Below are 13,160 nucleotides of genomic sequence, written 5' to 3' on the forward strand. Positions count from 1 at the left end.
CGGGGTTCGGGGTAGGAGGTAGATCTTTGAGGAAGTCGCTCCGAGATGGGGGGTGCCTCGGTAGTAGCTCCTCCACCGTAGGAGGGCTGTCACTCTCTTCTACCACCACATCTCCGCTGTCAGAAGGAGGCACCGTGGATGACGGGGTGGCTTCAGGAACCTCTTCGCGAGAACGACGAGACCTCGGCATAATATCGTTTAAAAGTGTATCAACACAAAAAGAGGAAGGGAGAAGAAGCTTCAGGTGAGGAACGAAAGAAGAACATAAGGATATGAGAGCAAGAGAGAAAGAGTGAGAGAGGTCTTCGAGAGGGATGGCTAAAGTTTTTCAAAAAATCAAATCCCCCACCTATTTATAGGATTGGGAGGTGCCAGAATCGAGGCGACAGGCTTCGAAACAGCGCAAGAATCGAAGCACCGAGCCGTCAGTCCCCGCCTCGAAAACCTGCATAATAATGACGCACGTAAGGCTGGCATCACTTCCCGGAGAATCGTACCACACGACATTTTGCTGAGCACGACGACCATCTCCCACTGGCCACGTCATAACGTTCCCATTGGTCAAATTTCTCCGGGAGAATGCATGAAGTCCGCTCATCGAGGATGCATCCGATCGCGAGCTCGACAAGCGGAGGGACTAACTGTATGAGTCCAAATTTGACCGACCACGACCTATAACGAGTACGACAAATGACCGGGTAACTCCGAACCGACGTCCCAGGGAAGACGACCCCAAGGCGAAAGGAGAAACCGTACGACCCTTGTAGAAGTGTAAACACATTAGGGAACATTAAGAATATGCCTTGTATTTTGTGTTTCTTACAATTTGGGAAGGTTTCCTCTCTAGTATATAAGGGGGTCAAAAAAAACTTGCCAATTTGGAATGAAAAAAAACTCTGCAATTCTCTTCTTTTTACCTATTATTATTCTAGAGATCATTATTTTCAGCTACGATTTATCCCTCCATCTTCGATTGATTTGTTCAAGAAGGTCTTAACATCGTTTGAGTCAAACATATGTAAGCTAGCTCGAATATTATTATCATAAGCCATGATACCCGCCATATCAAAATAATTATATGTAAGAAGTTTTCTTGCGTGGAATAAATCTAAGGTCCACAATTGTGGATATTCATGTTCCAAATGAATGAAAGTTGAATTCCAACTTTTAGATAATGAAGTTAGAAGAGCATCTCCGTTAATACGAGTTAAAATAATGTCGACCGATCTAGTCGTCCTTGTGGACCCGCTAAAGTCAATGTAGACAGTGCCATCAAGCAAAGAAAGCAAGTGTTCGTAATTGATCTTTGAACATTACCATTGAGAATAATAAATTTACAAAGTTATGATTTTAGGATTTGTCGTCTCTACAGGAGTTAGCAGTTACATCAATCAAGTGGATGAGAATGAGAGACCTTAGATGGTTAAATTGCTTGAGCAGTGTCTCTTATCTGGGTTCTTTGAACCACCACTCTGCTAAAAAAAATTCAAGATTAAAAAGGGCAGCCTGATGCACTAAGCTCCCGCTATGTGCGGGGTTCGGAAAAAGGCCAAACCACAAGGGTCTATAATACACAGCCTTATCCTATATTCATTGACCCACTAGTGGAGGCTCAAAGGCCTCGAGGTTATTTGTTTCCTGTTTCAACTACAAATATATGTCCAAATGGGTAAATAAATCTCTCTACCATTGCGTACGAAAATGTTTATTAGATTTGACACGGGCGTCATCAACTTGAAGATCGTGGAGTTTGAACTCTTTACACTGTAACTCTAGAAAATGGCAAACCTTTTTTCTCCTGCTTTACACTAATAATAATCGCAACTAAGTAACTAATTATATTTAGGGAAGTGTGGACCAATATCCATATCAGAGCAACTCAGCCTTGCAGCATAGTGTATCTTTCTTCAACACACTAACCGGACACTCTTTAAAATGACACTTTTACTTCCGTATAGACATTACATGCAATGTTCATTATTCTACAACCTACCAGTATACGAGTATCTACAGGACCACGATAAAATGACTCAGAACGCCTTAGGCAGTATAACGCAACACATATTCTCTGACCTCACATGATTTACAAGGTAAGCAACGAATAATGGTCTACAAAAAAAAATAAAAAAAATTCAAGCATATATATGGACTTTACTGACAGGAAAAGGGAAAAAAAGGTTCCAATTCACTGAAGATAATCAGACGTGGGATATCCAGCACCAGGTGGAGGATAATTGGCTGGTGGGTAACCCTGAGGCTGCTGCTGTGGTGGCGGGTAACCCTGAGGCTGCTGCTGTGGTGGCGGGTAACCCTGAGGCTGCTGCTGTGGTGGCGGGTAACCCTGAGGCTGCTGCTGTGGTGGCGGGTAACCCTGAGGCTGCTGTTGTGGTGGCGGATAACCATGGGGTTGCTGTGTTGGTGGATAAGCAGGTGGATATCCCACTGAAGGGGGAACAGGCTGATCTAACCGAGACATTTGTTGAGCAGGTGGCACTGCCATTGGCCGTGGTCCAAATTTTCCATCTCTTTTGTCCATTTCAACCTTGTGCTGTGTCTGAATAGAATTATGATGGCCAAGATTAAAGTGAGTGCAAACCAACATATACTAGTGCCAAAAAAGAAAGGAAAATGATCTCAACTTAGAATACTTCACAGACAAGTAACTAATGTTATGACTAAAGTTATACAAGCATAATTAATTCCATCAATAGTCAAGATCAGATATTTACTGAAAAAAGAAAATTTTGATTAGTTGTATGATAAACTCTACCTATGTGAGTTTTGTAAAGCATAGCTGGTCCTAAGTTTGATAGAGGTTTTAGTATAATTATATGATGAATCACGTTTGAGTGAGTGAGCTGAATGGATATAGATAATAGATTATGAATCCTTTAGGTGGAGTCTGAATAGAGGTTGTTCATAATAATTTGCAGCAAGAATGGAGTTACCTCCAATGTTTTCTCGCAAATACAGGGAAATTTCATTGTTTAAGGGAAAAAGGTCAGATTTGTCCCTCTACTTTAATAAATTATCCACGTTTATCCCTAGACTATCCGTCCAAATATGTCCCTGCCGTTAAGAAAGTAGACAAAAAATAACCTCTTATTTTGGCTTGGATGCTAATTGACTATATCAGTGGAACTCTGTTTTTAAGAAGGTAAGATAATTTGACTATTTCAATGGAACTATGTTCGTACTAAATGATTTTCCAGATGAAGAATGTGTTCAAGTTAAAGCATACCTGCATACAGCTGCAAACCCTGCCGATAGAAGAGAAAAGTAAATGAAGATGAAAATAGAACTTTGGCACAAAAAATGTTTTTGATACATAAAAACAAGCATCTTACGTGCAGTAAACAACGTCTGACAGACAGTTCAGAAGCTGAGCAGCATCTTGAATTTCTTCACTTCCTGTGAGACAAGCAATAATGCTACATATACATGCTAACTGCTGTAGGCAAAACATGAATCCCTACAACAAGAGGCAATGTAAGTTAGATAAAGAGTTTTATGGATAGTGAAAAAATTATTTTTAGAGTCAGGTCATTTATGAGGTAATTCTCGATATCTGTATGAAAAGTAGTATTAGTAGGGAACTAGATAAAAATGATAGCTTACATCCTATAATAGGTGAAACTAACTAATATGTTATTTAAAAAATATTTACATTATTAGAGCAAATAACTTAAATCCTCGGATAAACTGATGGGCATGTCCCAAGCATAGAGAAGTGGGAGGAGAGATGGAGAAGAGTTGCAATTACTATTATGCAATTATCGCATTTTGTTGTCTGCAGATTGAACTCATCTTGCAACATAAAGCGTGTCGAAGCAACAGAATTTGCAAAGCAAAGAAAAACCTGACAACAAAAGCATGTTTGAGAAACAAATTAGGAGAAAACAAAGATGCAGACTCGGAGATTTTCAGGAAAAATATCTAAATATCTGCCTGACAATGAAGAGATATATCATATAATCATGAAATTGATAAAGAATTTGGACGATCAAACAGAATAACACCATACCTCCGTACAAAGACAGAATTCAGGGCAGTGGCTTTCTCCACATCTGCCGCTACAAGGCATATAGCCTCCACAACATGTATATCTATAAAAGAAAGAGTGTTTAAATGATAAAGATACTTCAAGATGTAGTAATTTGTACAATCAAACAAAAAACAGAAGAATTACCTAGACATATCATTGTATAGAGCTCGTTTGCGGAGGACATATGATGCACATGGGGCGCTTTAGCATTCAAAGTTAAAGAAAGAATCAGTTATGAGTAGTAGCACCATCAGTTAGACAAACATTCATACGACCACTCTGTGGGGAAAACAGACAAGAAGAAAGGAAAATCTTGTGGACCTCCAAGTTTCTGAGCAATATTCTCTCTTTGATTAGTGATAGCAGGGGATATGGAGTAGATGCTCGAACCTAAGTGACTCTTCCAGACTGAGACTTTTATCCACTTTCATACCGATGGTAGGCATTTTGATAAGACCATTACATTATCAGTTTGAGTTGGTAACATTTCTCGTTAGTTGTCACTCATTAAGAATCTTCCCAACATATTGCATGAAGAAAATAAACTTCAAAGCACTGTTATGCAACAACTACTATGTAGTTTTTGGAAAGAAAGCTAACCAAACTCAACTAGTTTGCGATTGATACTTAGTTGTTGTAGAATTTGGAAAGAAAACTAACGTCCTAACACATTGTCACTGCATTCATTGATTTAAAGTCTTCGATCCTCCTCTGATCAGAAGGGTACTGACAATTAATTAATTTTTATCTGTTATCTAACAGAGACAAACGTAAGAGTCGGATATCAAAATTCAGACTTTTGATATTATCAATAAGAAGAAGAACTGGAACTTCAACCTTCTTGTACTGAATAAAACACCACCAGTTGTCTAATGAAGTGGCACTCAATAGGGGTAGACAAAACTTAAAATGATTCACCAACTAGTAATAGGAAAGGCTAGCAGCTTAAGATTATATGACAATAAAGCAAAGGGAATAGACGACGTATACTGAAGGCACCTTCGGCTCGATATATAAATCTGTTTAAATAAAATTTAGAAGCATTTGTTTATAATAGGTAATCATAAAAGGATTGCTTGACAAACATTTGTTTTAAACCCATTGTTACTGAATGTAGTCAGTCCACTGCTGAAGTAAAATCCTAGATCCGCGTCTACAAAAATGGCCTAAATGCCACGGAAGAAAGGTAAAGAACTAAATTAAGCATAATTTTTAAAAGGATTGCTTGACAAACTTCAATTTTCAATTCTATTTACCACATTCACTCTAAATAATCTTAATTTGATGATTTCCAATTTACAAGCAATCATAATAACAAACTGTTGGGATCGAAATAACATGGTGCATGCGCAAACTAACAATACAAAGCTTGGTGGACGACAAATCAAACGACAAAAGAAAAATATACTAAACTAAGCATAATAGTTTATAATGGTCAATGGATCTACATATGAAAAAACTAATATAAAAAGGAGAAAAAAAACTATCGAGAGAAAAATATACCCTAAGCAAAACTCTTTAATGACTACATTGTGGATATATTTTTTTGTGCTCTTGTGAGAAGCAGAGATCATTAATTTATAGATGTGCAAATATTAAGGAGATTTAATCCTTTTAGAAGTCTTTTTCCATTCCTTCAAGAAAGAGAGGCCTAATAGATTAGAAATTCAGGCAAATCCTAACACAAACACCAGTTCTAGTTATTCAGCAAGCAAACAAACTATAGAAATTAAGCTCAAACCTCATAATTCATAATCATAATCCATAAAATAAAAGAGTACAAACATAATAGAAGCACTCACCACCAAAGCGAGAAACAGCAAACTGCAAAAGCCATAAAACACACAGATCATAGTGTAAGTCGAACGCTATAATGCTATATATAAGAAATCAAAAAATCGAGCAAAGAAAAAGAAGGAAAATTCAAGTGAAGGGAGATTATACAAAGAGGATCAGACTGAGTGGCTCGCATGAGATCAGTGTGCCAGTGATTCGGATAATTCTGACGTAACTTCATCTTCTCCATTTGATCCGCCATTTACCCGTACACTAAATCACGCACTGACTGTGAGAGACTTTTCAAGTACTTATGTTTTCTTGACAAAATTGGAAAAAAGAGAAGGAAGAGGAATGTTGTGTGTATGGAGAACAATATTGAGTACTCCTACTATACATGTGCGATACAGATTCCTCCGATGTCTATTGTAAAACGTGGCATTTTCTGATTGGTGACTCTGAACGCTGGCATTTTCTGCTGTATTATATGTAGACCTACCACATTCAATGCAACTGCTTTAACTATTCTTATTTTATAAATCTATTTTACTTCCTTTTTAATCAATTTTAAAAAGAATGTTTTCTCTTTGTACTTCTTTAATAAGTTTTTATTTCAAATGTTTTACTTTTTTTCTAATCAATGTTTACTTTTTAAGTGTCTACTTTTTTTAGTTATTTCCAAAAAGAATATCTTTTCATGTATTTGATAATTCCTTAATTCTAATATTCTACGTGGCTTGTTCAAGACTACAACATTCATAAGATATTTTGGTATATTAACATTAGTTTAAAACCACAAGATTTAATGATAATTTTTATTTTCCTAAACTTCGTGCGATAATTAAATTAAGGCACTTTAATTAAATCAGATGGTGTATATACTTTCAATATACTTCCTCTTGGGAATGACATAACATATTTAATGGGAAAAGATCACGGTGAAATCCATAATAGGTAAGTCCACAACGTGTGCCTATCGTCCTTCACGTACCTTATCCGCAAGAGAAAGGGAAAAAAATAAAAGGAGAAGTACAAAGAGAAATCAAATAAAAGAATCAATTGCAAAAGCTTTAACTTGGAACTGAATTTCAAGTGAGAAAACGGCTTGAGAATCAAAGGAATATACAAATGCAAGATACCTACATCTTCTTTGAGTGAGCCTACAAATATGTTACAAAATTTTTTGAGTTCAGATATCAAGATTCTTAAGAAGGACTGAACAAGATTCTCGAATCCCAAGCATGATAAATTTCGAAAACGATATATTCAGGGGCCAAAGTTTGCTGATAACTCAGCCAAATATTAGATTTGCGGTAGGTTCGAATCCTTAATGTCCGTCTAATTCACATACTATTATGATGTGCTTTTACTACTAGACTAAGTGTTACAGGGCCAATTCTAGCACAATTGACACTGCACGGCAGTAGCCAAACTTTCAGCCACTCAACCTTACTTTTTTCGCACACAGTCTAACACTTAGAATAATTCAGACTTAGCCAAACATAGCAACACACAAAGCTACGGATAAAATCACCCAATCTTTACTATTCTCGCAGAATACAAAAAGGACTCAATTGGAAAAGGCTCACATATGTTACTGGCCTTATTCCAAACGAAATACATACATAAAAGAGGGTTGCCTATGGCAGTTTTACAAAGGGACAGTTATACAATGTGTCTTCCACATGACAGGCCTAAAAACAAGCATAACCAATCTGTTTGAATTTGAATTCAAACCCTTCTCACGAATTTGGACTTGTCTTCAGCATTTTAGTCAACTGCACATGTGCTTTGCACATGCCTTTATTCCACAGCACATGCATAGCTCACCTTTCAGTCACATGACTTGCACACTTGTTTTTCAGCTTTTGCCCATACTTAGTCTTCCTACCTTGCCTTGTTTTTGGACCATGCCTCGCCCATAAGCTCATGACCATGTCTTGCCATAAACTTAGTCGTCCCACTGATCCGCACGCATGGCTTAGCCAAGTGTCATGCACCTTTATTTTTCATAGCCGTTGCCCACAATCAAGTTGACTTGTCTAAGTCCATTCACTAACTTAGATTTGAGCAACACAGTCTGGCATTTCAACCTTTACATCAGGCTTCACCTCAACCATTGCAGCAAGGAAAGTATCATCTCCCCTTTTCAAACCTTTTTAGACCATCATGGCAGAAACTAATGAAGCCTTCCGTTGAGTTTCTTCTTTCCCGTAAGGATGAATAACCTTCACAAAACCATGAACCGTTTCATGCATAATCATCACTCCGTCCAAGTGAAGCGTTGGAACAAAGCGATGCTTCCGCATAAAGTCAATTCCGAGGATCACCTCAAAGTCCTCTAATGGAATCACCATCAAATTAACTTTCTCTTTCCAGTTCCCAACAGACATAGGAACGTTGTAAGCCATACCCACAATGGCTTGTGCTTTGGCATTCACTGTCTTCATGTAAGAGGGACATTTTCTGACACTCAATCCGTACTTATGCACCAAACTGGTGAGTAGCAACAATATCTACCATTGTTATCACGCCCTTTTCTCCAATTCTCATTTCAATGTGCATCAACAAAGAATGAGGGTTAGTCTCGTTGCTTGTGGCATTAACCAACAAGATAACATTCAACAATTGCAAAGGATTCACTAAGGCAGCAACAACTTCTAGACCTTCTCCATCCCGACTATTTTCTGTAGCAAGGAAAGCATTAACTCGTTCTCGATTTGGACAGTTTTTTGTAATGTGAGGTCTGCCGCATGTCCAGTAACCATCGCTCTTTTTGTTTGCGATGCATTTGTTCCTAGCAGATCCGTCAACGGCCTTGCCCTTTTCCACAACTTCTTTTCGAACTTCCTTCCTCCATTCCCCTTTCTTCTCCACCTTTTTCTTAGGTTTTGAAGTAGAAGGAATTTCAGAAAGACTACAGATACTACGATAATCCACCAAAGAATCCGCTGTGCAATCGCACTCGGGAGATCTTTCACGTTCTGTCTCCTGAGTTCGTTTTGCGCCCATGCTTGTATTCCAGAAATAAAGTTATGCAATTTATCATCCTTCGACTTATTCTGAATATCCAGCAATAAGGAAGTAAATTCCTTAATATAGTCATGAATTGATCCTGTTTGCCGCAAGCGTTTCAAGCGATCCCTAGCAAGCCAAGATGCATTGCTAGGTAAGAACTGGTCCTTCATTTCTTTCCGGAGTTTCTCCCACGTATCGATCTTGGGTCTGTGTCACGACCCGAATTTTCCACCATCGGGAGTCATGATGGCACCTACTATCAGAGCTAGGCAAGCCAAATATTAAACATTCTCTGATAACATCTCAACAATAACAATATACGAAAAACAATTAATGAAAAACGGAAGACTTTAAGTTTATAAAACTGAAATTCAAATGCGGAAGTTTAAGACAGATCTATACCCAAAATCTGGTGTCACTACTCACGAACTTCTAAGAGTGCTAAATACAACCGTTTGAAAGAAAATATAAATTGTTTGTCTCGAATATATGAGGTAACAGATGGAAATAAAAGATAGAGGAGACGTCGGGCCTGCGAACGCCTGCAAGGCTACCTCAATGTCTCACTGGACTGAAGGCTGGCTCCCGCCCTACTGCTGCTGTCCTAGAGCTGCTCCGGTACCGTAATCTATGCAAAAAGCACAGAAGTGTAGTATCAGCACAACCGACCCCATGTGCTGGTAAGTGCCTGGCCTAACCCCGACGAGGTAGTGACGAGGCTAGGACCAGACTCCAGATGAACCTGTGCAGTTATATAATATATGGCGGAAAGTAAACAAGTAATAAGCAGTAAAACTGGGGAAGGGGAACATGCTTCGGGGAAAATAAATCAACCTAGCAGTACTAATTAGATATAAGAGAGAACAATACAGTATTTATATTAATGCATTAACACTACTGTTGCAGCGCACAACCCGATCCGATATAGTAACTGTTGCGGCATGCAACCCGATCCAATATAATAACTGTTGCGGCGTGCAACCCGATCCAATATATTAACTGTTGCGGCGTGCAACCCGATCCAATATAATAACTGTTGCGGCGTGCAACCCGATCCAATATAATAATTGTTGCGGCGTGCAACCCGATCCAATATAATAACTGTTGTGGCGTGCAACCCAATCCAATATAATAATTGTTGCGGCGTGCAACCCAATCCAATATAATAACTGTTGCGGCGTGCAACCCGCTCCTATATTAGTTCATCACACAATCACGAGGCATCCCGGCAAGGGAACATATCAACTCAATAAATTCCCGACAAGGGAGTAAATCTATAATATCAATGAAAACCTCCCGGCAAGGGAGCAACACCAATAACCTATGCATTCCGGCAAGGGATTTATCACGTCTCTCTCTTCTTTCCTTTAACCTTCTTAATCAATAGTATCTATATCGTTCGAGCCAACGCTCCAAGAATTCACAATTCATAACTAACCCTCGTACTTTTCACATCATGTAGAATTCATCAATTAACATGGAGGAGTCCCCCAAAATATCAAATAAGTGCAAACAAAGACCCACGGTCATGCTAGACACCGGTGCATAGATACTCGTCATCATGCCTATACACCGTACTCGATCATTTAGCAATTAGATATTAAACACTCTAATCCTATTCCCTCAAGCCAAATTTAGATCAAACACTTACCTCGAATGCTCCAAATTCAACTCACGCTTCTAGAATAGCTTTACCTCTCGAATTCACCGCCCAACCGCTCGAATCTAGCCACAAATTACTTGAATGCATTAATAAATACTATTGGAACTAACCCCAATGCATAAAAAATAGTTTTTACAAGGTTTTTCCCAAAAAAGTCAAAAATACCCCCGGACCCACGTGGTCGAAACTCGAAGTTCGGACCAAAATCCGGTTACCCATTCCCCCATGAATCCAAATACATGATTTGTTTTGAAATCGGACCCCAAATTGAGGTCCAACTCCTCAATTTGTAGAAAACCTAGGTTCTACCCAAAACACCCAATTTCACCCACGAAAATCTTTGATTTGAAGTTAAAATTATGTTAAAAGATGTTAAGGAATAAATAAATTAAATTAGAAATCACTTACCAATCGTTTTTGGAGAAGGAAAGTTGTTTGGAAAATCGCCTCTTAGGTTTTGGGTTTTTGAAAAGTGGAAAAATGACTGAAAATCCGATTTTTATATATACTCAGGCTGGGGGCTGGCGCGGACCGCACCAAAATGTGTTGCGGCCGCGCCGAGTGGGAGGAAAATTGGGGCTTCTCTGAACCCCTCTAGCGCGGACCGCACTGTTTTGGTGCGCGGCCGCGCTGGTTAACCTGAAACCCTAGCCCTCAGACTCAACCACGCGGACCGCACAGAAAAGGTACCGCGGCCACGCGGCTCCAGCGCGGACCGCGCAGAAATGACAGCGGCTGCACTGGTGTCTGCAACACCTGACCTGCATTTTCTTAAGTCCAAGACCTCCCGGGCCCCATTCAAAACTCACCCGAGCCCTCGGAGCTCCAAACCAAACATACATATGATCTTAAAATTATCTTACGGACTTACTCGTGCGATCAAATCGCCAAAATAACATTATATACGTAGGATCAAGCCTCAAGACACATGATTTTCTTTCTTCAACTTTCATAAACTTCAAATTTCCCATTTTTAGTCCGAAACATGTCAAACGACGTCCGTTTTCAACCAAACTTTACAGATAGTGCTTAACACATATTTAAGACTTCTACTAGGCGTCGGAACCAAAATACGAGCCCGATACCTATATTTTCTAACTCCTTTTCATTTCAAATTTTCATATCAAATTTCAGAAAAAACAATTTCTTTCAAAAATTCATTTCTCGGGCTTGGGACCTCGGAATTTGATTCCGGGCACACGACCAAGTCCGATATTATTCTACGGACCCTCCGGGACCGTCGAATCATAGGTCCGGGTTCGTTTACCCAAAATATTGACCGAAGTCAATATTATGCATATTAATATCAAATTTCATCAAATGTTTCGCAAAATTCACATATTCTAACATAAAAAAATTTCTTGCTACGCGCCCGAACTGCGCATGCAAATAGAGGCAACTTAAAGCGAGGTTTTCAAGGCCTCGGAAGCACGGAACAAGGAAGAATTATGGTGATGACCCTTTGGGTCGTCACATTCTCCACCTCTAAAATAACCGTTCGTCCTCGAACGGACAAAAGAAAGAAGTACCTGAGTCTGTAAATAAATGAGAATAATGGCTCCGCATATCGAACTCGGACTCCCAGGTCGGTGCCTCAAGAGGCTGACCTCTCCACTGAACACGCATCGAAGGAAAACCCTTCGACCTCAACTGTCGAACCTGCCGGTCTAGAATAGCTACCGGCTCCTCCTCATATGACAGATCCTTGTCCAATTGGACAGTGCTGAAATCTAACACGTGCGATGGATCGCCGCGATACTTTCGGAGCATAGATACATGAAACACGGGATGCACCGCTGACAAGCTAGGTGGCAAAACAAGTCTATAAGCCATCTCTCCCACACGATCAAGAATCTCAAATGGACCGATGAACCTAGGGCTGAGCTTTCCCTTCTTCCTAAATCTCATCACGCCCTTCATAGGCGATACACGGAGCAATACCCGCTCACCAATCATGAAAGCAACATCTCTGACCTTGCGGTCTGCGTAACTCTTCTGTCTGCACTGAGTTGTACGAAGTCTGTCCTGAATAATCCGGACCTTATCCAAGGCCTCCTGAACTAGGTCTGTACCCAATAACCGAGCCTCTCCCGGCTCAAACCATCCGACTGGGGACCGACACCGCCTACCATACAACGCCTCATATGGAGCCATTTGAATGCTGGACTGGTAGCTGTTGTTGTAGGCAAACTCTATTAAAGGCAAAAACTGGTCCCACGAGCCTCCAAAATCAATGACACAGGCTCGGAGCATGTCCTCAAGAATCTGAATAGTTGTCTCGGACTGACCGTCCGTCTAGGAATGAAATGTCGTACTCAGCTCAACCTGGGTGCCCAACTCTCGCTGAACCGCTCTCCAGAAATGCGAGGTAAACAGCGTACCCCGATCAGAAATGATAGATAGTGGCACCCCATGAAGGCGAACAATCTCCCTGATATAAATCTCGGCTAACCTCTCGGACGAATAGGTGGCTGCAACAGGAACAAAATGCGTTGACTTGGTCAGCCTATCAACAATGACCCAAACTGCATCAAACTTCTTCCGAGTCATCGGAAGTCCAGTAACAAAGTCCATAGTAATCCTCTCCCACTTCCACTTGGGAAGCTCAATCCTCTGAAATAAACCACCGGGTCTTTGATGCTCGTACTTAACCTGCTG

The 13,160-nt window shown here is 39.9% G+C and overlaps 1 protein-coding gene across 1 annotated transcript; it reads right to left on the reverse strand.

The window, feature by feature from the left end:
- Positions 1–1,922: 1,922 nt before the first annotated feature.
- On the reverse strand, positions 1,923–6,198 carry LOC107805871 (uncharacterized). Its single transcript, XM_075217855.1, has 8 exons — positions 5,990–6,198; positions 5,848–5,869; positions 4,190–4,246; positions 4,025–4,106; positions 3,764–3,859; positions 3,348–3,472; positions 3,242–3,260; positions 1,923–2,554 (listed from the first exon to the last, which is right to left on the reverse strand). Exons 1-8 carry the CDS (start codon positions 6,081–6,083, stop codon positions 2,186–2,188), a joined length of 864 nt encoding a protein of 287 aa, XP_075073956.1. The 5' UTR covers positions 6,084–6,198; the 3' UTR covers positions 1,923–2,185.
- Between the last annotated feature and the right edge of the window lie 6,962 nt (positions 6,199–13,160).

This window comes from Nicotiana tabacum, chromosome 7 (assembly GCF_000715075.1).
Source record: "Nicotiana tabacum cultivar K326 chromosome 7, ASM71507v2, whole genome shotgun sequence".
Lineage (NCBI taxonomy): Eukaryota > Viridiplantae > Streptophyta > Magnoliopsida > Solanales > Solanaceae > Nicotiana > Nicotiana tabacum.

Bases quoted from the DNA above. Each gene is read 5' to 3' on its own strand.
- LOC107805871 (XM_075217855.1), bottom strand. From the start codon at position 6,083: ATGGCGGATCAAATGGAGAAGATGAAGTTACGTCAGAATTATCCGAAT. The intron at 4,247-5,847 runs GTGAGTGCTTCT...TGAATGCTAAAG, and splicing joins TGCTGTTTCTCGCTTTGGTG to CGCCCCATGTGCATCATATG. The intron at 3,473-3,763 runs GTAATTGCAACT...CTCTTGTTGTAG, and splicing joins AATGCGATAATTGCATAATA to GGATTCATGTTTTGCCTACA.